This window comes from Solanum stenotomum, chromosome 1 (assembly GCF_019186545.1).
Source record: "Solanum stenotomum isolate F172 chromosome 1, ASM1918654v1, whole genome shotgun sequence".
NCBI classification, from domain to species: Eukaryota; Viridiplantae; Streptophyta; class Magnoliopsida; order Solanales; family Solanaceae; genus Solanum; species Solanum stenotomum.
In genome coordinates this window covers 9,467,901-9,493,195 of record NC_064282.1, presented here as the reverse complement: position 1 = coordinate 9,493,195, position 25,295 = coordinate 9,467,901, and the positions used below count along the sequence as shown (strand labels likewise).

Sequence of the window (25,295 nt, the reverse complement as noted above, 5' to 3'; positions counted from 1 at the left end):
GGAAAAAAAATCACCTAGTGTTTTCTTTGAATGTGAGATCACAAAGTGTTCAACCCACTCCATCAACCACTAGGTCACAACCTTTGATGCAGAATTAAACCTTATAATATATCAATAGAAATAACATTATCAGTGAAAAAATAATCAACTAATCGAGCAATCGAGAGTCTTTGAACAGTCTGGTAACGTTTCGCACACAAATCTTGATTTAACTTTAAAATGTTAACAGTTGTTTCTCCAAGCTTCTTTTGGGACCAAAATGATTATTTAAACAAAAAAATGAGGGTGAAAATAATTGTTTTGGGATAAACAGAAGCTATTTTCCATAACTAAAAAAAATAAAATCTTTAAAAGTATTTCTTTTTTTAAAAAAAACACTTGTAGGAACATATACAGAAATATTTTATAGAAGATTGGTCTGAACAATAATTACTGTTCAAATGTGCTTTTAAAATAAATTAGGCAAATACTTCTCTCCAAAAGTAAAAATTACTTTTCATAATAAATTAATTTTAAGAATTTGGTCTAACAGACCGTAAAATTGGTTATCTCTTACTTTGAGTCATTTTCCCAAATCAAATTTACGGAATACACAAAATAACATTTATTATCTGAATTTAAGATTTGAAAGGAAGTCTATTTGAAGACCTACCGTTAATATTTCTTAAAAGAAAATATCAGGTTGAGACCAGATTAAGCTAAAATATTGTATCTATTCAATTATTTTTATTAAATATATAAAAACATTTAATTAATAACTGATAACTAATTAAAATAAGCTGCTGAGTTTGGTGACAAATTCATAATTAATAAATTTTAAATTTTCAGTCCGCCTTTATTTTTTAACCATTTCGTATGTTTTTAAATTCAAGTGGACACAGTAGTGTTAGAAGTATAGTTTGGAAATCAATTAATGAGTTTTATTTTCTCCCATAAACGAATGAATGGGGCTCCTGGTCCTGATCGAACCAGAGACCAGTCACCACAAAAGAAAAGTACTATTCCAATAAACTAAAAGAACTTATGATGTTAATAATATTTATACAATCAAGTTATTTATAAGATAATTATAATAAAAAATCTATAAGAAAGATTTAATAAAAATGTGAAACTGTGACTTAAAACAAATAAATATATGTTAAACTATGGTGACAGTATGAAAAATATAAGTATAAATTTGTAATATGCTCATTTATTTTACATAGTATAAATATCCTGCTTGTCTATTCACAGTAGAATAAAATACTCACCATCTAAGACGATTGGTAAGGCATATTTGAAAAAAAACTTAAATTTTTTATTGTAAAACTATATGATATCTTATAAGGTTTCATCTTTGGAGAAATGTATCAAATAATTTAAAAATTTACGAAATTCATGTCGTCAATCTTTGCACCAACAATATCTATGTTGGAGGATTGTTGAGTGTAGTTTATATTTTAGATATGGCTTAGGATATATTAAATATTAACGAGTTTATATATATGTGTGTGTGAGGATTCAAAGTCTTGATTTGTTAATCAATAAAAGTTTGTTGAGTGATGATAAACTCCATAATCTTATCTGACAATAATTTAACATAAGAAATTTTAGGTTTTGGTGCCTTATATGACCTTGTTTTCAAGATGGTATTTAGTATTTTGTGGATCTTATAACAAAATATAAAAAATAATTTGAAAGGAGTGAGTTGTTATAGTAAGCACCTCTCAGATTAGCGCGTTAGAATCTAGAGCCAACTTCAAAAAATTATCTAGAACAATACTGAGGATGTTAAATTCTAGATTTTAGATATATTATAGACACTTGTGTCTAATTTTTGTATAATAAAGCGAATTGTAATTTCAGTATTTCTACATCGAGATATAATTTTCTTTAGTGTCATCGTGCAAATCTAGAACTATCGATGCATCAAAATTTAAAACCGACTTTAATTTGTAATAACATCTGAAATGATCCCAAAGATATTAAATTCCAAATTTCAGATATGTTTGATACCTTAATGTCTTATTTCAGAAGAATCAAGCGGCTTGTAATTTTGTTGTTCCTGCATCAGGATATAAATTTTTTTTGCAAAGTTGCATAAATTTATAATTTTAAACTTTACAAAATTTAAAGTTAACTTCAAAAAATTATTTAGAACGATATTGAAGTAGTTTTAGATTGAATTTTGGATATGTTGTAAATCAACAAGTCTATTTTTTATAAAATCAATCTAATCATGATTTTGATCTTTTTACGATAAGATATACATTTTTTTACCACAAATATATCGAGATATAATAATTATGACAAAAAGAAAAAAAAAACCTTATCGTCCTTGCTTGCAAATCGTTCACAAAACTATTGTTGAAGACCTCAAGAAATAATGCTACAACTAATGAGAAGCATAATCTATTAATAAACCTCAAAAAGTAGCTACTTCATCAAATTTGTCTCTTCGTGAATTTGGTCAAGTTGAGGCGGTAGACATATCATCACTTTAATTTTCACTTCAAATAATCCTATAGAAAATTGGTTGATATTCCTTCCGTTAATTTTTAATTATCACTTATTCTTAAAATAAATTTTTATTTTTATTTATTACTTTTGAAATATAAAAATAATAATTATATTTTTTCATGTTTTATCTCTGATATTAAATACCTTATTATTCAAATCATTTTCTGAAGACAAACATTATTATTTTATTTAATAAAAATAGTTTGATAATTGTTCACTTCAAATAATCTCATATAATTCATGCAAGAAGTTTACTTCTTTCTTTCATAGGTGGCATTTAATGCTACTTCTTTGTGACACGACTGGGCCACCAATTTTGAATTATAGTCAAAATTCAAAATTTGAACCTACTTGTGGAACCTTGTGAAGTTCTGATCGAAGTAGGTTATTAATTAAAATAATATATTTTTTTGAAATTTTGCAAAATTAAATATACGTAGAAGTTACATTATATATATATAAATTTTAAATGTAAATTTTATCGTCAAATATGGTTTATTAATTCATTTAAGGCTAAAATGTTGCTGACACTAATAACATTTTTTATTACGGAATGTAGGGGTGTCAATGGAATGGTTCGATCGGTTATTTTTTTAAAATTATAATTTATACCATTCCAATTTTTTGGATATTTTATAAAATATAATCAAAATTAGATTTTTTAAAATCATCCCAATTATATCAATTTCTTTTCAATATCAATATGGTTCGATTAATTTATGATATTTTTTATTTTTAAAATATCACCTCAAACTATACTATTATTAAAATATTTCTTTTGCAAACAAGTTCTTGAAAGTCACTTCAATTCTAAGGGCAAATATAGACCCAAAGTTAGATGGCAAGGACAAATATATAAAAAAAATATGACAAAGGATAAATATAACCCTTTTTCTAAGAATATAAAGGCAAATATGATCCTTTTCCGTTTAAAAATATCCCCAATAAAAAAAAATTTCATATCCAAATTTTATTTATAAATAGCTTATTAATATGTTAAATCCACCCTGAAAACGCGGGTTCAGCAGTGATGCCCAAAAACACGGAGGGAGAATGCGCACACACGCCAGCTATGTTGTTGTTAACCAAAACGTAATTTTTCTTTTATCTTTTCTCATTTTCTTGGAAAAGCATAGTATTTCGTGTCAACAAGAAAATCAAATCACATGGTTTAATTTCTCCATAATGCTGGAATTATATATCTCAGGTTTGGTTTTCTCCGTCATTTGGTACCCCTTTTTGTTTTTTTTTTTCCTTCAAAATTAATCGATGATTGATTTGTTGATATGGACATTCTCAATCCAAGAATTTAAAGGTTGTATATTTATTTAAAATTGAATGTGGGTTTTTTGATTACTCTCTTATTTGTGTACCCTTTGTTCTTGTTTTGGGATTCTGATTTGAATGGTATAGATTTAGGTATCCTCCTTTAATGCTGATATTGCTGTTTGTCTGCATTTTAATAGATTATCTTTACCCTCATTACAGTCTTGTTTTGGGGGTGGGGTACTGCTTTCTCGATTTGTGTGATTTGGGGCTGGTTAGATAACTAAAAATCAATTTCTTATGCAATAACCAGATGGTGATGAAAAATAACGGATTAAACTAGGCGAAAATAATCCAGAAACCATACAGGTCCTTGATGTATGATCCTAATGTTTGCTGAGGCAGTTTTCAGATTCTATATTTTTAATATTTGGAAGGGGTCTAAAATTTCTCTTTTTTCTTACTAGGATGAGCCAGTGTGGAAATCATCCCGCAAAGATAATTGGTGTTAGTAAAGTATTTTTCAGGTGAGTTTATCTAAGAGGTTTTTTTTGTGATAAATTGGAAAGGGTTTTTTCTACTGTTATGATGTTTGTATCTATTAATAAGAGTACCCTTTTTTTTGCAGTTCAGGGTTTAGGAGATTCTGTATTACTGGTCCATGCAGTTGGGAATGCACGGAAATCTTGTGGCAGTAGTCTAATGTTCTATTGGTGTGTAGTCTTGGGGTTGTTCTAGGTTAGCAATGGAAAGTAAAGTAGTAGATGAAAATGAGGAAGGCCCAGTTGTTCCCATGCGAGTTGATAGATTTGGTTTTGTAAAGCAGGAACATGGTCCTACTGAAGGTTTAGCAAGGAGCCGGTCGGTCTTTGAATATCAGAGGTAGACCTCTTTTTTGATTTATTAGTTGCTGTAGTTAAACTGGAGTTTTAATTTTTTTTGTCCTATTTCGACTTCTACAACAGACTCTTGTTCTCTTTCTCCACACTCACTCAATTTGCCATCCTGAAGACTGAAATATAAACATATTTTGGTGATATCACAAAATTTTAATGGTGCTTCTTCAGATGTTTAATCAACAAACTCCGTACTAAGGAGAACCTAATTCAAATGCATTGCTCCTGTGCGATGAACAACTTTGTTTCTGAAGTATTTCTACTGGTGTTTGGGGCAATGAATCTTTATAAGTAATATTCGTGTACGAGAAGTAAATCGTAGGGTTACACATATAAGTCAACATATTTGTGTCAGGAATAATAGCTTTAAACTGGTATGAATAGAGTAGAATGGATATATGGATACAACTGAACCCAATTAGTTTGGAATTAACGAATGTGTGTTTTTTAGAAAGGTAACGAAAGAATTATGGTGTATTAATTGATTGGTTGATTCTCTTATTACATTTATTAAAAATATTTTGCAGAGATGAAAGAAGGATTAGGAAATGGAGAAAAATGATAGGTGTTGGAGGAAGTGATTGGAAGCAGTATGTTCGGAGGAAACCACATGTTGTTAAAAGACGAATACGGAAAGGAATTCCTGATTGCCTAAGGGGGCTTGTCTGGCAGCTAATTTCTGGAAGTCGAGACCTCTTGTTGTTAAATCCTGGAGTTTATGAGGTAGGAGTTAACTTTTGTCCGGTTTTATTCTTCTTTGTTTTCTGGAAATAGTCTTGCTGCTTCTGTTACTAATGGAGATAGATAATTTGTGTGAGCCTAGGAGAAAAGCTTAAAGTCCTACCTTTTTGGCTAATTTTTGTAGTTTCGGGCAAATTCTGCTTTTCAGTTGATTGCTCGTTCCTTGACATGCTCTTTTTTGCTTTACCTGTGTAATGGAAATCACTCATCTGATTAGCGTTTTATCTGCTGCAGCAACTAGTCATATATGAGACATCAGCTTCCGAGTTGGATATTATTCGAGATATTTCTCGCACCTTTCCTTCACATGTTTTCTTTCAGCAGAGACACGGACCTGGTCAAAGGTCTCTTTACAATGTTCTGAAAGCATATTCAGTCTTTGACCAAGATGTTGGATACGTACAGGTATGCATCTTTAAATTATTGATTCATATGTGATCTAGTGTATGGTTATCAATTTGGGATGATACTGATCATTTTGATTGCAGGGCATGGGATTCGTGGCAGGTCTGCTTCTTCTTTACATGAGTGAAGAAGATGCATTTTGGTTACTGGTTGCATTGTTGAAGGGAGCCGTTCACACTCCTATGGAAGGAATGTACTTGGTAAGCCTTCACCTTCAAACAGCTTGATGCAACCCCTGATAAATGTATATGGCCAATACATTTGAACTAAAAGGGATTCGGATGTGAAATATCTGATCAAGTCCTATGCTTGAAGAATTTGACTGTTCTTTTAGACCCCACTATTGACCATGGTATCCAAGTTAAACACCAAAATTTATGTTTTTTTTTATCCTTAATGCGATCAACTGCATACAAATCCAGAAAACCACTTCCATAGTCTAGGGTCCATATAATAGTTAAACATAACCACATGATGTGTCTCTGTGTCCATATAGAGCCTATATCTAGTATCAGCTACTCTCTCCTTTCCAATTTATACAGTGCTGTTTGATTTTGTACATGTCTTTCCAATTTATATGATGGTGTTCAATTTTGACACAGTTTAAGATATTCATTTTTGTCTTATGTATTATATCAGTTTGTAACGGGAAAAAAAGAGAGAATTAATGGTTGAAAAGTTAGCTTGATAGAGAAGACGTCGCATGAGAGTTAAAAATTTATATAATTAAATGGATTTGAATTCTTAGAGCGGAAAAGGGTAAAAAAATACCCTTAAACTATTTGAAATAGCTCATATTTACCCTTAAACTATATTTCGGCTCAAAACTACCCTTCCCGTCAAACTATAGGGTCAAAACTACCCTTCTTATTAACGGAAGTTGTTAAATGCCATGTGGATGCCACATTGCATGCCATTACTAATTACTCTTTTTTTCCACTGCCACATAGACTAAATCCCTAAATCCTAATTACTCTTTTTTTTTCCCCTCATTTCATTATTTTCCAGAAACGATTTCACCCCTTCTCCCTCATTGAAGTATGTTATTGAACAAGTAAACTTTATCACCGCTAACCAGAAAACATTCAGCAATAGAACACCAACAATCGTAACTTGGTAAACCAATTTGCAAAATGAGGAACATTAACAGTGGAAGCAAATATTTGAACTTCATACAAAACATGTTGAGCACAAAACACACTACTCCAAATACAAAACCCGCCACTAGCTTGTTGTTTGTTAAAAACCAACAGAGTTGGTCAATAGCTGGAAATAAACTGTAAAGAACTAATGAAGAAATAGAGAAACTGGAAATAAACTTCACAAAAGCTGGACATAAACTAAGTAAAGAACTAATGAAGAAATGCCTTTCCAAACATTAAGTAAAAACTGGAAATAAACATCACAAAATCTGGACAAAAACGAAACTTCAATGAGGGAGAAGGGGTGAAATCGTTTCTGGAAAATAATGAAATGAGGGAAAGAAAAGAGTAATTAGAATTTAGGGATTTAGTCTTTGTGGCAGTGGTAAAAAAGAGTAATTAGTATTGGCATGCAATGTGACATTCACATGGCATTTAACAACTTCTGTTAATAAGAAGGGTACTTTTGACCCAATAGTTTGACGGGAAGGGTAGTTTTGTGCCGAAATATAGTTTAAGGGTAAATATGAGCTATTTTGGATAGTTTAAGAGTATTTTTGACCCTTTTCCGTTCTTAGAGTGGTGAATGTTGGATAGAGATTAAATTGTGTCTAATATTTTGGCATATTCCAAGCTAGGGTCACCTTTTACATGATTTCATTCTTACATTTAATATGCTAGTAGTTACATAAGTCCCCAATAACGTATCTTTAAGGTTTCTACTGGATGTGGAACGGAGTGGTAATCTCATCTGCATGTGGAGCAATAGGATTATTCTAAGTAACTTCGGATTGTTTTATGGCAAGGTTGAAATGCCTTATTCTCTTGGGCGGTTTGTGCTCTTCCTCCATATACTAATAAAGTGAGAGTTGGGCCTCATCACATATTGTGTGATCTCAGTCCAATATAAAGTTGGCATCACATATTGTTATTTAAACACTTTTACTGAAGTTGGAAGCTGCAGCATAATTGCCTTGAGGTTGCTTTTCAACCTATCTGAAGTTGTCAAAGTTCTGATAAGCTGGTCCATTGCTTCTTTTTTTTTATTTTTGCAGTAAATAAATAATTGTGATAAACCAATCAGTTAAGAACGATATATGAGAATCAATGTACCAAGTTGTTTGTTGTCCAGTTCTGTATTATATTAGATGTTACATGAAATTCCGTCATTTTTTATGATGTCCATGAATTCTCTACTATCATGATCTCTGATCCTGGCAGTTGCTATTTTTGTCTTGAGACTTTCAGCTGCTTCCACGTATTAGGAAGTCTTTGTTTTGATTACATAACATCTGTCATATGGCTTACTTTATATTAAAATAATAAATGTTGTACATGCGGATTAGGTAGGATTGCCTCTAGTCCAGCAATACCTCTTTCAGTTTGATCATTTGGTGAAAGAGCACATGCCGAAGTTGGGTGAACATTTTGCTCAGGAAATGATAAATCCCAGCATGTATGCCAGTCAGTGGTTCATAACAGTTTTCTCATACTCTTTTCCATTTCCCTTGGCTCTCAGAATTTGGGATGTCTTTCTTTTTGAGGTCAGTAATCTACCATTATTATATCCACTCTCTGATGCCTGGATTTACTGTTGAGCTTACCGAGTTCACTGTACCAGGGTGTTAAAGTAGTCTTCAAAGTTGGCTTGGCTCTATTGAAATATTGCCACGATGATCTGGTAAGTTTTAAATACAGAAAAGTTAATAAATGCTACTTTTTCTTGCTCCTACAGGTTAGTACAACTATAACACTCTCTTATTCGCAGGTAAAGTTGCCATTTGAGAAACTCATACATGCTTTGCGCAACTTCCCTGAGGATGCCATGAATCCAGATATACTTTTACCAATGGCTTTTTCAATCAAGGCTAGCCCTCTCTCTCTCTCTCTCTCTCCCTTCCCCCCTCCTTCCCTGTGATTAGCCAAGACTCTCCTCGCCTAACAGTGATATGTAAGGGTTAGACAAATGCTTGTAGGTTCCTATATTATTTTTCAGAGTGATACTTTTGATTTCCCACTTATCTTTCCAAAGACTGTTTTCTGGGAAGGGATGAAGTTGGAATAGCTGAGGAAAACATTATAAATTGGAATTGACAGACAGATAAAAGGAAACTAATGGAAACATTAACTTGTAATGATTTTGTACAAGACAAGCAATATGCAGTACAATTTTAGCAATTTGAAGGGAGGTTCACATGATTAATCCTAATTTGACTTCACCGGCTAGGGAAAAACATCCTTGCCCTTCTAAGACATTTCCGAAGAAACCAAATAAAAAACTAATAATAATAACTATAATAAAAAAATGAAAAGTAAGAAAACATTTGTAGTCAAAGCGCATGCACTGCTTCTCAATATGCTCACGTACAAAACATTGTTTTATTCTTATTTTATAGAACTAGGCAATAAAACACTGTTTGCTTGCATAATTAGTTCAAGTTCTTTGACTGTTGTTCCTTGAGCGAATTGTCTAAGTAATGTTTGTTTTCTTTCTCTGGTGCTGTGTCTTGTTATCTACTGTGCGTCATTTCAGTTGTTCTGTAGTTCTTAACCAGTGTTTATACGTTTCCTGTACATGTGATGGATACCTCATAACTTTGAAAATTTTATGTCAAGCTTCAGTCTGAAGTGTGAAAATGTTCAACTCAAACTAGGCACTCTACCTTGTATTGAAATTTATTTCTCATTGTTATACATGATCACTGCCATCAACTTTTTTATTTGTGGGTAGTTTTGCATCAGTTGTGCTTGTGTTTTCCCTTGCATGTCTATTTGTACATCTTCCTTAGCCATTTTGATGCATTCCTCATGTGGTAGTGGTGTGGTTAATCAGCAGTTCATAGGTTGAACTTAAATTGGTGGATGTGTAGCAGCCATAGGCTTGTGAACCTAGAAAGTATTTTTTTTTTGTCTCTATGTGGATCTATATACTAAAGTAGTTTGAGTAGATACAAGTAGAATCTAACCAGTACAGGCTTGTTGTAAGGCTGCTGAGTTTGGCTCAAGGAGAGCTTCATAAATGGATTAAGTTCAGAAGCAAAACTCTAGCATGATAACTGATGAATATTAAATAAAATTGAATGCATACAGATTGCAAGCCTGTCGGTTAAGTAGCGCTATAAAGCTGTATGTGGCAAAGATTTGTTTCCAAACCTATGCAAGGATTAAAGGGAAGGAATTGTTATTAGCTAATTAGTAATTATAGGATACTTGATGATATTTCTTTACATATTTGATTTCTCAGAAAGAGTAGTTAATCTGGATATAAACACAAGACTGAAAATCTAAAGGAAACTAAAGGCTCTCAGCATCTGACTGAATCCTCATTTGATTGCTGTCCCCCTGTGTCATCTCGTTAAGCTATTTCTCATTTATATTTATCCTTTTCATTTATTAGGTTTCCAAGAATTTGGTGGAACTGAAGCAGGAATATGAACAGCAACGGCTGAAACCTCCTGAATCCCCAGTCAAACAGTAAGATGTACCAAATGCAAAATACCTCTGGAGAAACAATCAACCAGCTTTTGTGTATAAACTTGGATTCTTTAATTGAAAAAAAGTCTCAGCTGATGTACATAATCACATTGATCAGATTACGCGGGCCATACAGTTTTTAGTACAAAATAGTCTATTATTTGAAGGAGAAGGCGCCTCAGTCTTTGCCATAAGGGTCAATTGTACAAGTCTAACTAGTCTTCTTATGTTAAAAAATGTTATGTCCATCTCTCTCTCTCTTTGTAAAGGTAGTTTTCTGATCAGTTTACACGCATTTAGACTGTTCTACTGGATTCCTGCTAACTGTGTGGTTTGTTATGTCAAAATCTTTTTTAGACAGCTAAATAATGATGTAGCTTCTGTCCTGTTTGAATGTGGAGGAAAAAATTTAGCAAGCCACTAGGATAATTTCAGTGACTTAGCAACCTTATCCTGTGATGTGAGATTTGGTTCCTGTCTTAATCTATAAGCTGAGTCAGCCTCATTACGTCTAGCTATAACTAACCACATGAGTTAGTGGCATTTTAATATATTTTAGCTGGATTTGTCAGAAGAAAACATGCATTTGGCAGTGGCAAAAAATCTTTGCTTCTTAATTTTTTGTTTTATATATTTACATAAACAGATCTCTAAGACTTTATTCTATAGTTTCTTTTTCTAATTATAAACCATTTTCATTGGTTCTCAACTAAAGAGTTGTGTGGTCTCCCACATCATAGTGATATTAGTTAAGAGTATTATATTATAATTGGTGCGGCGACTCAAATGATTACTAATGCTAGATTATTACAACAATCTAATTTCACAAGTGGGATTTGGTGAGGGTAAAGTGTACGTAGACTTTATCCATTTACCTTTGTGGGGTAGAGAGGTTATGGTTGTTTACAATAAATCTCTCTCGAAGTCAGGAAAATGTTAGTTACAATTTATTTCCCACTCTAAAGATGAAATGATGTTTTAAGGGGTCTTCAGCCAAATCATTGTCTTTTATCTTTAGTAAGGGGTGGATAGTGAATGGTGATGGTGACTCCTATCAACTAATTGCAGACAAGAACTGTCAAGCATTAATAAAAATGCTAGCTCTTGCTTGTTGCTACAACACATTAAGGAAAAATCAATTGTTTCCTCAACTTGCATTAGTAGGGGAACAGCTGTTTTACCATAGTAGTACTAATCAGTACCAGTTGAAGTAGGACCATCCAAACCAGCCTGTGAATCATCCAAACTATACTTTGGATGGTATCACATGAGTTTCCTTCACACTTGGCCGAGGCCAACTTGTGTGCATCACAACTATTCCACCAGAGAAACCTGTTGAAAATGATTCAGCAGGTCATTCCTGAAACTGATTTTGCCTCTCACCAACACAATAACTAGTAACTCTTCCTGTCAATGCTTAGGCAGATGAAACGAAATCACATTGCATATTTTGTTTCTGATGGTATTCACATTAGAAGAAAATAAATTACAATACTACTTGAATAATGTTGAATACCGAAGCAAGAAATTCTTCTGTACACAAACCCCGCCCCTGATTGCTTCCAGTTTAGTTACAAGACCATCAAGTCCACAACAATTAACTCCCTATCTACTTTCATACAAGGAAAGAACCAAAATAAGAAGAAAAAACAAGGTACAAATAAAAGATAATAAAAAAGAATAGAACCCTTAAAGGGGGGGAGAAAAGTAGTCAATCTCTGACCAGCAATATACCAGCAGAAACAGTTCATCCTCCTACTCAGTTTGATCCGGTAGACTTTCATTACGATTGTAAGTGGCACACTCCTCATAAATGACCAGAAAGCTGTGTCTTAGATGGTTATACTTGATGGTTCCTTCTACTTTCCGACCTTGGATCTGGGTTGTCACTCTTGTCAGTGTCGTAGTTTTGAGAATCACTCTCCCCGTTACCTGCTTGAGATCTTCTTTGCCTTCGATCCTGCAGTGGAGAAAATGAAAATGATACATAAGTTTTTCATTTGATAAAGAATGGCACCAACACCCCACCCCTCCCTCCATCAGTTGAAAAAGTTCCTACATAAGGGAAGAATGACCAAATACACAAAGCCATATTCATAAATTCTAGGACATGAATATGCTTATCCAACACCTTCTACAAGCAATGCAGATTGAATAAGAAGAAACTGCTAGCAAGCTTCACAAAATTAACACATCTGTTCAAACAAAGACAGAATTTATTGGATCTATAACAGGGATCACAGTTAAAACAAAATAAGAAACTTGAGGGTCCATAACATTGCAAGAGAAGAAAAGAGAGGACACAAACACGGACACCAACCTCTCTTGGTATGGGATATTCCTCTGATTCAAGCATACGAACAACTTGGCTCATCTTTGGTCTCTTGTCAGAATCTGGATCAACACATCTCAGAGCAGTCAGAAGGGCTCTTTTGAGAGCTCTTGTTGGTGGCCTTGTTTCAATATTTGGATCTACTACTTCCTCAGAGCGCCTGCTTCCAACCATCATTTTCAACCAATCAACAAGATTCACCTGCAACCACATAAGTCTAATACTTTAAGAGTCTGTTTGTAGAGCAAAAATCAGAGTAGGATATTCATATAAAAAAGGTGGTGAGGGAGATTGAAAAGGACATCAACATAAAAATTTAGAGGCCAAAATGAAAAACAGATTTGCTTGACAAATCCTCCAGTAGAACTCAAGCTCTGGTGAGAAATCTTACCGAGGTTGGAAAGATTCAGATGTGATTCTACTAATATCCATGTCACAATATAAAACTTTGTGGGCCATTGGTAGTGAAAGACCATAAAATTCAAATATTAATCAGCTTTTATTCACCTTTCCGTTGGGCTTGATGGCGTGAGCTATAAGATTACTATTTATACCAATTAATGGACAGCCGGAAGATATACATACTGACCACACAAAGCACCAGATTCGGACACTAGATAGCTATAAAAAAATTGATAGGTCACTAGTAAGTTGTTATGAATGTTGTCTTGATATGTACAAAATATATATCATTAAGACATGGTAAAAAGAGATGAAAGACAACCAAATATTGTCTCGTAAAGAAACAAGAAATAGCAGCATTACCATTTACCAATACTAGCTTTTTGTTCAGATAATGTAATGAATAGTGAACAAGGCTAAAGCATGGGACATTCTCTTAAACTATAATTCAGCAGAAGGCTGAAGTATTGAGCATGGTTTATGACAAGATCAATCGCTGGAATCAGGTGAGTTGGAATATCCTTCTCAAAGATTCATAGCATGTGAACATTGGTTATGGTACATGATATATCAAGAACAAGTAATCAGGAGAAAATTCAAGGGAAACTAAATAGAAAATGACAATGAGACAAATATCAGAAAACCAGCAAGATGAGTATTAATAAAGATCTTTTCTGCCATAGATCTGGGCACAATCAGTTTTACAGCTTCTTCAATAATGAAGATGCAGATGAGATATTTTCATCAGTGTGTTAATTAGATCTTAAGATAAGGGACGAAGGATAACAAACCTCTTGGGCAGGACGGCCATAGTCCACAGGATCTCTTCCTGTGATTGATTCTAACAACACTACCCCAAAGCTATAAACATCACTCTTTTCATTCAAGAGACCAGTATTTGCATATTCAGGAGCCACATACCTGTCAAATATTTGTAAGGATGTGAAATAATATAATACTGCAAAACTTCTGTTTCAACTTTTTATATCTAAAGAGGTAATAAAGCGTGACACCAGAAGTTGAAGATTGTAAAGTCCAGAAGACCAGAACATGAAGCAAGCTGGAATGGAATCAAAAGGAGCAGAAGGAAGAAACTAACCCAAAGGTACCCATGACTCGAGTTGTGATATGACTTTTACCAGCACCAAGCAGTTTGGCCAGACCAAAATCAGAGACCTTCGCATTGAAGTCATCATCAATCAATATATTACTTGATTTTATATCTCGATGAACAACTTTGGGCTCAATATTCTCATGCAAATAGGCAAGACTGCAAGAAATGATAGCACATCAAGAGATGTATATTATTCCAACATAGATTTAGCTGAATGAACTTACGCTTTAGCTGTCCCAAGGAGAACCTTCATCCTAGCCTCCCAAGTTAGATACCCGTGGTGTCGCATGGCTCCATGAAGCCACTGTTCCAAATTGCCATTGTTGACATATTCGTAAACCAGCATCCTGAGATAATGAATTAGAACAGAGCTGTTAGAAATGCTAAACAAGAAAGAACATAATACTCATCCAATTACTTCACAAGTGCGTGAAAGTAAATGAACAATTCAAAGCTTCATTTTTCGTGTCCAAAAAAGGTATAGGACTATCAGGGACTTCCATATGGGGAAATACCTGTGAGTTCCTTCAATGCAGTATCCTAGAAGGCGGACCAAATTTTTGTGACGCACATGGCCAATGGCTTCAACCTCCACTTGGAACTCTTTCTCTGCTTGGCCTCTGGGACAAAGATCTTAAATTCAAACTCAAGCCGGCAACTAAAACAAAAGGATCAGTAAGGAAAGCATTAAATTTGATTTTATCAACTCACAGATTGTTGAGGAGCTTCTTAATAGCTACAGGTGTTCCATTAATCAAATTCCCCCGGTAGACAATGCCATATCCACCCTCACCGAGAATATTCTCCTTTGAAAACCGGCCTGTTGCAAGCTCAAGATCTCTCAATGTAAACCAGTGGCCCCAACCCAAGTGAGAAAACTCAGGTAATCCGGTTAGAGGAGAAGGAGCAGTTATTGGATGTGAATTATAAGCTTTATACATTGCACTTTTGCATGAACTCCCTTCTTCTCCTGATTGTGATCCACAACAGTCCTTGTCAACATGATGGAAGGAACCTGATTGACTGCTGTTATCTGCATTCTTTTTCCCCATTCCAAGATGAACCAGAACCTTATCTGATTCTTTATCACTGGTTTTGTCATGAATGGTGAGAAGAATTCCGTCTCGTGGAGAAAAATCATTTGTTGATACTTGCTCTACCCGAACTTCTTTAATTTCTTTAGAAACTGTTGGTATTTGGCTAACAGGGAGATTGTCTGTACCTCTTCTCGACTTCCTCCGTAAAGTGAGATACAATGTCAACAGTAAGAGGATTGCCACAATAAAAATCCCAACAAAAATTCCGATCAATTGCCAGACCTTGAGACCAAAAACAGCAGTTTTTTTGGATAACTCATCGTTTAGACTACCAGCCATCTTCTAGGATGTCAACAGACCTATAAAAATAGTATAAATTGAATGATGATCGGCAACATTACACGAAAAACACACATCTAACACAGTGTTAGTTTAATCAAACCCAATATGTAACTGAAGTCCTAATTGCAACTCCAAGTCAAACAGAAAATATGAGCATTTCCACATCCCACCCCCTTATACTACCAATGAGTAGAGATCAAACCACAAAAAAGCAAACAGCAAATTCATAAACTGGCCCAGTCAACCAAGAGATCATATAACAAGATCCACTAACAGAGAATGTAAAGCAACACAAACAAATGCCCCTGTGAAACCCCTGATGCCAATGTTGGTAAAATAAAACAAGAAATGCAAATCAATGGAAACAGAGAGAAATAAAGTTGATGACTTTAAGAAAGTTCACATTTTTATAATCCCCATACCTTCCTGAGATATTACCCAAAACCAAATCTTCAATGCCCAGATCTCAGGAACTCCACCATCATTAGCCAATCCCTACAGATCTTGACCAAGAAAACCCCAAATGTCAAAATGACCAAATTCCAAGAACACACAAAAATAAACCGTCTTCAGAGCAACACAAGTTAAATAGCAAAATTAATATTACAATCTTGTATTTGATTCTTCACAGCATTGAGAGATTCAAGTCCAAATCTAAGCTGAGATGGTGTTTTCTTAGACCACCACCTGCCCCCCTCAACAGTAAACCAGATAACAACAACAAAAGTACTAAATTTACAAAAGAGAGTAAAGATACATAGAATTGTAATAATATATATGATTTATTTTTTTGTGGACAACTTTTTTAGAATAGTAATATGACAGAGAAGGAAAGGAAGGATGGAGTTATCAGTGGTAGGTGATAAGGAAATGCCTTACAAACAGTAAAAGGGAAGTCATGGAAGAGGTGCAAGGCAAACTCTTAGTTGGCACCCCAACCCCTTTTTTTAATTTCTTATGAAGATGACTGATTATCAGAATTCAGAAAGAAAATAAAAAACTTTACTGCCATTAACATACTAGTATTAGAAAAATCAACTTCTCAAGACAAAATTAATAATATAAAACAAGACAAATGTTATTATCATATACTAAAATTCTGATACCATAAATTTGGCTTTTTTAGTTTTCTTACCAATCTTGGAAGAAGATAATCCACAATAAGGTGATGTAATGTAATAGTAGTGTGTACTAAAAGTAGAGTAACTTTGTATGGTCTTTCTTTTTTTATATACTTACTTGTAGGGAGGAAAGGATAGAAAGAAACAAGAAAAAGTAAGGAAGCAAATGACAGGCTTTGTTTGGATGAGGGGAAGGCATGTCAGTAACTCACTGACTTGGGGTTTGGGTGGATGACATCCTGGACTCTTGTGGACCTTGTATGGACTCTGGACCAATTCAACAAGTTTTTTCTTCCCTTTTCAGGTTTTTACTATTCCTGTTTTTCCTATGTCATGTCTTCTTCATTTTGGTTTTTTTCTTTATAATTATTTTACTGATTAGATTCATCCAACCTTATTCACGATGTTATATTAGATATGTTATTATTGTTATTGTCATTTTACTGCTAATTACACAATTGAAGTGTTATAGAAAAAAAATAAAATAACGTGTACTCCATTTAATTTGTACATATCCCAAAGAAAAATATTTAAAGACGTAAATTAAAGATTATTTTTCTTTTGATTATTATCAAAATGTTTTCTATAAAATATAAAGTAGTTAAAAATCTCATTAAATAAAGGGTTATACTTTAAAAAATTCATTTATTTTGTACCATGAAAAAAGTCTCTACGATTCACTTGATATGGACCAGAGAGAGTATGAATTATTAACTTATTTTGTACTATCCAATTAGCATATGAATATTGAGTTAAGCTACTTCAGATAATGTGTAATTTATGTAGGGAGATCTACACATATGATTTCTAGAAGTATCAAATACTAAATAATAATGATCGTCCACCCAATTGAGAAATTAAAAAAATTAATTGAGTATAAAATTTATTTACAAGCAGTACCTTATTATGATCTTCAATGTATTTTAACTTATTGTAAATTGAATCAATCCAACTTCATTGTAAATTATGAGCGTTTCTTTTAAGAAACTTAAAAGCATATTTCAACAGAGAATATATACTTTCAATTTCGAGTTATTAACATTGAGGGCTCAGTTGTTAACTGACGATATAAATTACATTTTATGAGAATACTCTCAAATTTTTTAATTTAAGTTATTATTTCTATAATTGAGTTATTACTATTGTAACGATTAAACATTATTATCAGTAATAAAAAATATTTATTACACATATAATTGCAAAAACTAGTGATCTATTTTTGGTGCTATATGCTTAGCTGCACCCACCTTACATTCCTAAAAAAGTGGTATGACTAAACAAGTTAATTGATGCAATCAATCAAAAATCAGCCTAAAGTTAATCAAGGAAGTATTTTCAACAAACCCATTTAGCCATATAGGATTATATTAACGAGGAAATACTCCTCTTTTAATTCAATTTTTACTATTATTGGACGTGATTAGTATGGACAAAATATGAAAAAGAAACAAGGTGTGTCTGGTATTATGGAAAATATTTTTGGTAAAATATATTTTAATTTTTTTTTATGTTTAGTTAATTTAAATTTTTTGAAAAACATTTCTTAAAATAGATTTTTTTTCCTCCTCAAATCTAATCAAAACTTTCATTCAACTTTACCTTGACTCACGACCCCAATCTGACTTAGATTAGGGTCGGGTTTCAGATTAGCATCGGGCGTTAGGAGTCAAGATCAGGGTCATGACAGTTAGCCGGGTTTCGGGTTGAGGTTAAACCCGGGATCTCGGGTCGAGATAGAATCTCGGATTGCGGTCATGAGAAGTTGGGTCTCGAATTGGGAATCGGATCGGGTTGGGAGTTTGAAGAAAATATGTGAATTGTTTAATTAACACCTAATTCACATGGACCAGAACTATACCAAATTAAAGAAAGAAAGAAAAAAGTCTCTTTTTCTTTTAATCTTCTTTAAACTGTCGGTTAGTTATTTTAAAATACTAATACGGCTGATAATGAGGAATCTAATTTGCTTAAAGGACTTTAATGAAAGATAAAGGTTTTGCCTTATAGTTGAAGCTAATAATAACGTAAGTCATCATTATAAATATATGATAGAAAGAATGCATTAACCTAGTTTATAAAGGACCTTGCCTTACATTTGTAGGTTAGAAGAAATTTTATAATGTTTTCCAGGGTCCCTTATGTCTCAAATTAAAAAAATTATTTGAATTAAAAGATAAGAAAAATAATACTATCATGGTTTTGGCAAACCGCATTAACTTTGTTATGAATTATAATAAATAAATTATATCATTATTGTGATAGTCTTTGAAGCTACCTTCCATATAATATTCAATAATCAATAATCAATAATTCATCAGTTATAATTTGCCAAGTTGAACACAAATGTTCTGTATTAAAAAAGTCAAACCATTCTACTAATATTTATATACTTACTTTTAGTTCTGGCAGGAAAAAGAACAAATGTACTTTGAATTTATTAATTATTATTATCAGTGGGCAACTGTATTGTAATGTTTATTTCATTATTATTATTATTATTATTATTATTATTATATTTGTTGGTCAAAGAATCTACAATTTTACGATAATTATTCCAAAAGATGTGTGGGCTATACCTACCTTGGTAATGCTACAGTTGGAATTTCTTGTTTTTCATATACCAAATGAGTTGATTTCTGTAGGAATTATATTTTATTCCATGGTAAATAGTTATGAAAAGAGGGACTAATTCTCTATTATCATGGTTAAATCTCTATTTATGATAAGATAATCGTTACTAAGAACCAATTAAGTAATAAGATTGCGGACGCTAATTACGGATAAATCATATCTCATTTGTGGCAAGCACAGGATATATAGAGCCGGTTTGACATTGCTGTTGGGAGGCAAAATATTTATTTTGAGAAAAATATTTTTATTGAAAAATTAAGTGTTTGACAAATCAGTAAAAGTGCATTTAAATGGAAGTAGAAACAGTTTTTCTGTTGTTCGGAAGAAGCTAAAAAAATTTATGTTTTTTTTTAAAATAGAAGGAGAAACAAAAAATTATTTTTCCCAAGACTAAAATTTCTTTTTTCATATATACATAATTACATATTTATCAATATATTTCTTATTAATTAATTAGCATATTTCATGAGTTTGGTTAAACGTCATTTAAGAATTTTATTTTTTATTTTATATAAAAAAATTATAATTTATTTTACGTTTATATTATATATATATATATATATATATATTATTTTACGTATTATTTTGTAGAATTAGAAAAAAGGTAACAATAATATTTTCAAGATGAGGAAAAAGATGAAGAAAATAACAATCAAAGATTTAAGCCTCCCAAACAAGGTATAATATTGATTAAAAAGTTAAACTTGTGAATTTTAATTTTTTAAAAAATAAAAATTTAATTAACTTTTTATAATAGATATTTAAAATAGTTTCTCTCTATAAAATAATTTTAATATTAGAAGTGCATTAATAATTGACTTTTGTCGTAATTTGACTCTTAAAAACACTTTTTTTATAAAAAAATTAATCAAACACAATTAACTTATGAAAAACACTTTTCAAATGAATTAGCCAAACACGAATTGTTTTTTTTCAAAAGCACTTTTCTAAAAAACCATTTTAAAAAGATACTTCTAAAAATAACTTTTTTTAATAGCAATGTCATACAGACTCATAGTCCTAAACCAAATTAAGCTTTTTATCATACCTCCTCACAAGTGTGGGTAAGGTTATTAATTCAGTCAAATTCAATAATTTCAACTAAAATTCTACAGAAAGTTAGTGTTAAATATAAAAAGAAAATATTCTAGCCTAATTATGTTATATTTGTCTTTGAAACCAATGTGTCCCTTTCGTTTATTGTCCTCCATTAAATTTCTTAGTACTACTTTTCACATGATCCAACTTTTTCTCTCCTTCCCGCATTAATTTTCACCCGGTCACATGATTTTTGTTCAATTTAACTTTTAAATAATAAATTGAGTATTTGGTCAAGCTCAGCTATTATAAATTTTACAATAATATATACTGCTTTTGTCCTTAATTATCTGTTTATTTTTGAATTGGCATATTTATTAAGAAATCAATTAATGACATAGTGAATTTATTATTTTATCCATATTAATTATGAAGTAGATGAAAAATTCTGCATTTTTCAAAGTAATTAGTCATTTAATTGAGGATATAATAGGTAAAAAAAAGTTGTCCTTTCTTAATTTGTCAAAATGGACAAGTAATTAGATACAGAGGAAATAGTACTACTACTCCCTCTATGCAGTTTTTTTTCCCTTTTCTATAAATTGACTTTAAAATGTCAAACTATGCTGGGTGAAATTTATTTTCTGGAATTAAACTTAAAAGTTTATAATGAAATGACATACTCCTTTTGTCTAACAATAGTTGTCCACTATACTATTTTGAGATGTTCGAAATACTTGTCCACCTTAGGAAATCAATGGATAATTTTACATTTAGTTTCTAATTTACCTTTATCATTAACTAGTGTACATGTTCGCGCTCCGCGCGATTATAAAAAAAACTTAAATATATTTTTAAATAATTAATGTCACTATTTGATAAATGTTTTAATAATATAATATAATAAAAGAGAGAAATAAATTAAAATACGATTTTGATATTACTTATCCAGAAAAATTGCTAAAAAGAAATTTTTATACTGATAAAAGAGTTGAAAATATAAATGTTGATATGAAAAGCTTCAGTTAATTGACAATCTAATTATCATAGTTTCATACTAAATTCAATAATTTTTATAGAAACATTATTGGTTCAATCAACAATATTAAATCTACTCGATCATAAATTACGTGACTTTATTTTTTATAAGTGACACAATAATGCAAATAAATAAATAAAGATACATTTATGGTAAATCATAGTGAGAAAGAAAAATACTTGTATTATATTCTAACATAGTCGTGCACGAAATTCAAATGTTAGTGACATATTTTTTCGATGCTAATACTGACACTCATCTAATGCAATTTGTGTCTCATAAAATTCATTAATATTATTTTTTGTGTATTTAAACTCCCATTTTTGTAGAGACATTGCAAGAAGGGAGAATTAAATTGCAATAGTGCAACATTACGGTTGAAGTTATATTTTTACAATAAAAAATAAAAAAATTAAACACATAACATAAATTGAGATATAAAATATAAGTCATGATATCATTTAGAGATTTGGTGTGATATTTACCTAATCCAATTGTATAGAGATCATCAAAGAGCGACAAAGAAATAGTTTTTTTAAAGTAATACGTGTATGCAATGTTGAAGATAGGACAATAAAAAGTTTGACAACATAAATATAATTATTTTTATCATTAAAATATTATCATGGTAATTATTATAAATAAATTGAAGTAATAACTCTCCAAAAGATAACTCTTTCTTTGATGTAGAAAAAATAAAAGAAGCTTTTATTTGCTTTCAATAATAATCAATTTAATACACATTAATCATATATTCACATTTATTATGGGAAAAAGAAAAAAAATGACTCTTATTATCCTTATATACACCCCATTTATGACGTTAAGAATAAAATCAATTTTTATGTATGATTTTTTAACATTTTTAACATAAGTTTGTTATAGAAAAAATTAAATGATGGAATTTAAAGTTTTTCTCAAAAATAAAAGAGAGTTAAGGAAATTATTTTTTTTAGTTTTTTTATTTATTTATATGTATATAATTCCTAGATTTACTATACATATAAATTTTATCATTTTTTTTATAAAAAAAAAATTAATACCGTTATTTATAGGACAACACTATGAAATATCAAATGATATCATGAACATGATTATTAATATAATTTAAGAGTTATGATCATCAAAAGTCATTAAAGTGCAGAAAATAAAGATACTTAAATTTTTATATTAAACATATGAGTCAATGGAGTAGTAATTGATACATTCATTTTTGTACAATAGTAAGAAATAAATAAACAGAAAAATTGTCCAAAAATAAATAAAAATAAGATTCTTGGCCAAAGAGATGTGCTACACCACTTTTTTATATCTAGATAATTCTTATGTTGGTACAAAAAGTAGATTGAGAGTGAACAACTTCACCAAATCANATTCTTGAAGTTAATCTATCGTAAAAATACTATAAATCATGATAATTGACAACATAAAATATTTCAAAAATAAATACATATAAAAAAATTCGATTGATTCTTGAAATTAATCTATCGTTAAAAACTATGTATAAAATACAATAAATCGTGATAATTGACAACTTAAAATATTTATTAAAAAAACTCAAAAAAATAAATTGACTGATTCTTAAAATTAATCTATCAATGTCACATAAAATGAGACAAAAGTAGTAATATGTATTGTTTAATGTGAAATTATTGAAAACTACGTAAAATGTATTATAATTCTTAACAATTAACAACATTTGATTGACTCTTGAAATTTTATCTATGCTACATACATTGAGACAAGGGGACTAATATATATTAAGTATTTAAAAATTACGTACAACCATATTGCTTTCTGTAGGCTTCGAATTATCGTGATCATTTTTTTGGCTGATACAAGTTTTGTACATTTTCTATTTTTTTTAATATTATAAATCGCAATACTTAATAATTTAAAATATTAAAAAAATATATTCAAAATTGAGTTGGTTTCGGGAATTTTATTTATACTATATAAAATGGGACAAAGGAAGCAACATATATCATTTACAAATGACTTAAAAAGCATTAAAAATTACAATAATTATCAATTTAAAATATTTAAAAGTTATATAATAAAATATGTTCACTCTCAAAATTCTATCAGGCTCATATATATTGGGACAGAAAAAATAACACATATCATTTTAAAATTACCAAAAAAATATTATAAATAATAATAATTAACAACTTAATATATCTGAAAGACATTTTAAAAGGGTTAATTTTGTAATTTTATTCATATCACATAAATTAGGACAAACTGACCAGTAATGTAGGTTATTTGAAAGTTACATAAAAATATTAGAAATGACAATAATTAATAACTTAAAACATTCTTTTTTAAAAAATTAAAATTTGGATGACTCTCCAAATTTTATTTGTGTGACATAAATTGAGACAACAAAAATAACATATATTGGGTCCATTTTAATTTATTTGTCTTATTTCTTTTTTTGGTTGTTTATATTTAAAAAAATGCGTAAAAATACTATAAATCATGATAATTGACAACATAAAATATATTTTTAAAAAATAAAAAAAATTCCACTGATTCTTGAAGTGAATCTATCGTAAAAATACTATAAATCATGATAATTGACAACATAAAATATTTCAAAAATGTTGTATGTGGATAGTCTTATTATGCCTTCAATAGCGTCAAAGAAAGTACATGTTTGTGATAAAAAAACTTATTCTATCTACGCAAACAATCGCTTGAAAAACTCCGTTATTAGCCCTAAAACATACCATTTATATTATTGGGCCCGTGCATAGCACGGGCAACACTATCTAGTATTAATATAATTTAAGAGTTATGATCATCAAAAGTCATTAAAGTACGGAAAATAAAGATACTTAAATTTTTATATCAAACATATGAATCAATGAAGTAGTAACTGATACATTCATTTTTGTACAATAGTAAGAAATAAATAAACAGAAAAATTGTCCAAAAAAAAAATAAAAATAAGATTCTTGGCCAAAGAGATGTGCTACACCACTTTTTTATATCTAGATAATTCTTATGTTGGTACAAAAAGTAGATTGAGAGTGAACAAATTCACTAAATCATTTTTATCCTAAACAAATACTTTTGTATATCAATTTCTGACCAAACATATTGTAATAATGATCTCTGAAAATCTCAAAAACTTGAGAACTTCTAATATTATTATTATAATATTAATAGTAATAAATAAATAAACCAAAAATATGAAGACTATAAAGTTTCATATCAATAAGCATCTTTTTATAAATTATACAATATTTTAAAATTATGAATTAACTTAACATTCTCGTGTTCCACCATAAATTAAAAGTTGATTTACATGACTACAAAACTATATACACAGGCTTTATTGAGTAGCATACATGTATGTCTTGCTTTCTTTTCCGCTTCTATTTTCAATAATATCCTGACATGAAAACTAAATAAGTTAACATGACAACAACAACAACAAAATATAAAAATGAAGTTAACTAATAAAATAAAAACTTTGAAGAATATTTAATTATGAGTTAAAGATAAAGGAAGGATTTTTTTTTATCAATATAACAGAACCTAATGCTCCAAAAACTACAAAAAGAAGAAAAAAGAAATTCTCTGTAGACTACAAAGAGAAGCAAAAAGAGAAAATCAAACAGTTTTGTCCAAAAAAACTTTGTGATTCATATTATCATGAATTCAAAAATAATAATATTGAATGTATAATTGCGAAAGAGAAAAAGTGATAACTATATTAGGCACATCAAATAGTTTTACCTTGTAAAATTGAATTGCATAAAAATATCTAACAACCTTCATTATAGATCTCTCCTGCAAAATTAGATC

General features: G+C 30.6%; 3 protein-coding genes across 11 annotated transcripts in view; 1 reads left to right on the top strand and 2 right to left on the bottom strand.

Moving 5' to 3' along the window:
* The window catches only part of LOC125864848 (shaggy-related protein kinase NtK-1), a 122,029-nt gene extending 96,942 nt beyond the window's left edge, over positions 1-25,087 (bottom strand). The window contains exon 1 of the mRNA XM_049544941.1: positions 25,076-25,087. The gene's annotated coding sequence lies outside the window, so the exon portion shown is untranslated. The remainder of the gene's footprint in view (positions 1-25,075) is intronic.
* LOC125864877 (uncharacterized) lies at positions 3,512-10,500 on the top strand. Of its 6 annotated transcripts, none has more exons than XM_049545002.1 (10): positions 3,512-3,591; positions 4,233-4,292; positions 4,399-4,647; positions 5,189-5,384; positions 5,637-5,807; positions 5,891-6,007; positions 8,296-8,493; positions 8,571-8,630; positions 8,718-8,816; positions 10,347-10,500. In XM_049545002.1, exons 3-10 carry the CDS (start codon positions 4,511-4,513, stop codon positions 10,425-10,427), a joined length of 1,059 nt encoding a protein of 352 aa, XP_049400959.1. In that variant the 5' UTR covers positions 3,512-3,591; positions 4,233-4,292; positions 4,399-4,510; the 3' UTR covers positions 10,428-10,500. The 6 variants fall into 6 exon arrangements, with proteins under 6 accessions (XP_049400959.1, XP_049400937.1, XP_049400965.1 ...); XM_049544980.1 differs by having other exon boundaries at positions 4,394-4,647; XM_049544993.1 differs by having other exon boundaries at positions 3,520-3,706.
* On the bottom strand, positions 11,883-16,885 carry LOC125864811 (probable receptor-like protein kinase At5g18500). 4 transcript variants are annotated; one of them, XM_049544905.1, is made up of 9 exons: positions 16,786-16,858; positions 16,073-16,153; positions 14,983-15,667; positions 14,787-14,891; positions 14,496-14,618; positions 14,257-14,427; positions 13,949-14,078; positions 12,744-12,956; positions 11,883-12,383 (listed from the first exon to the last, which is right to left on the bottom strand). In XM_049544905.1, the coding sequence occupies exons 3-9, from the start codon at positions 15,645-15,647 to the stop codon at positions 12,264-12,266; spliced, it is 1,527 nt and encodes a 508-aa protein (XP_049400862.1). In that variant the 5' UTR covers positions 15,648-15,667; positions 16,073-16,153; positions 16,786-16,858; the 3' UTR covers positions 11,883-12,263. The 4 variants fall into 4 exon arrangements, with proteins under 4 accessions (XP_049400862.1, XP_049400870.1, XP_049400875.1 ...); XM_049544913.1 differs by lacking the exon at positions 16,786-16,858 and adding an exon at positions 16,258-16,669; XM_049544918.1 differs by lacking the exon at positions 16,073-16,153 and having other exon boundaries at positions 16,786-16,885.
* Positions 25,088-25,295: the final 208 nt, after the last annotated feature.

Coding starts and splice junctions, on each gene's coding strand:
- LOC125864877 (XM_049545002.1), top strand. CDS start 4,511: ATGGAAAGTAAAGTAGTAGATGAAAATGAGGAAGGCCCAGTTGTTCCC. Junction 5,808..5,890: donor AAGATGTTGGATACGTACAG/GTATGCATCTTT, acceptor TTTTGATTGCAG/GGCATGGGATTCGTGGCAGG. Junction 8,631..8,717: donor AATATTGCCACGATGATCTG/GTAAGTTTTAAA, acceptor TCTTATTCGCAG/GTAAAGTTGCCATTTGAGAA.
- LOC125864811 (XM_049544918.1), bottom strand. CDS start 15,647: ATGGCTGGTAGTCTAAACGATGAGTTATCCAAAAAAACTGCTGTTTTT. Junction 14,619..14,786: donor TGCATTGAAGGAACTCACAG/GTATTTCCCCAT, acceptor TCATTATCTCAG/GATGCTGGTTTACGAATATG. Junction 12,957..13,948: donor ATGGCCGTCCTGCCCAAGAG/GTTTGTTATCCT, acceptor ATGTGGTTGCAG/GTGAATCTTGTTGATTGGTT.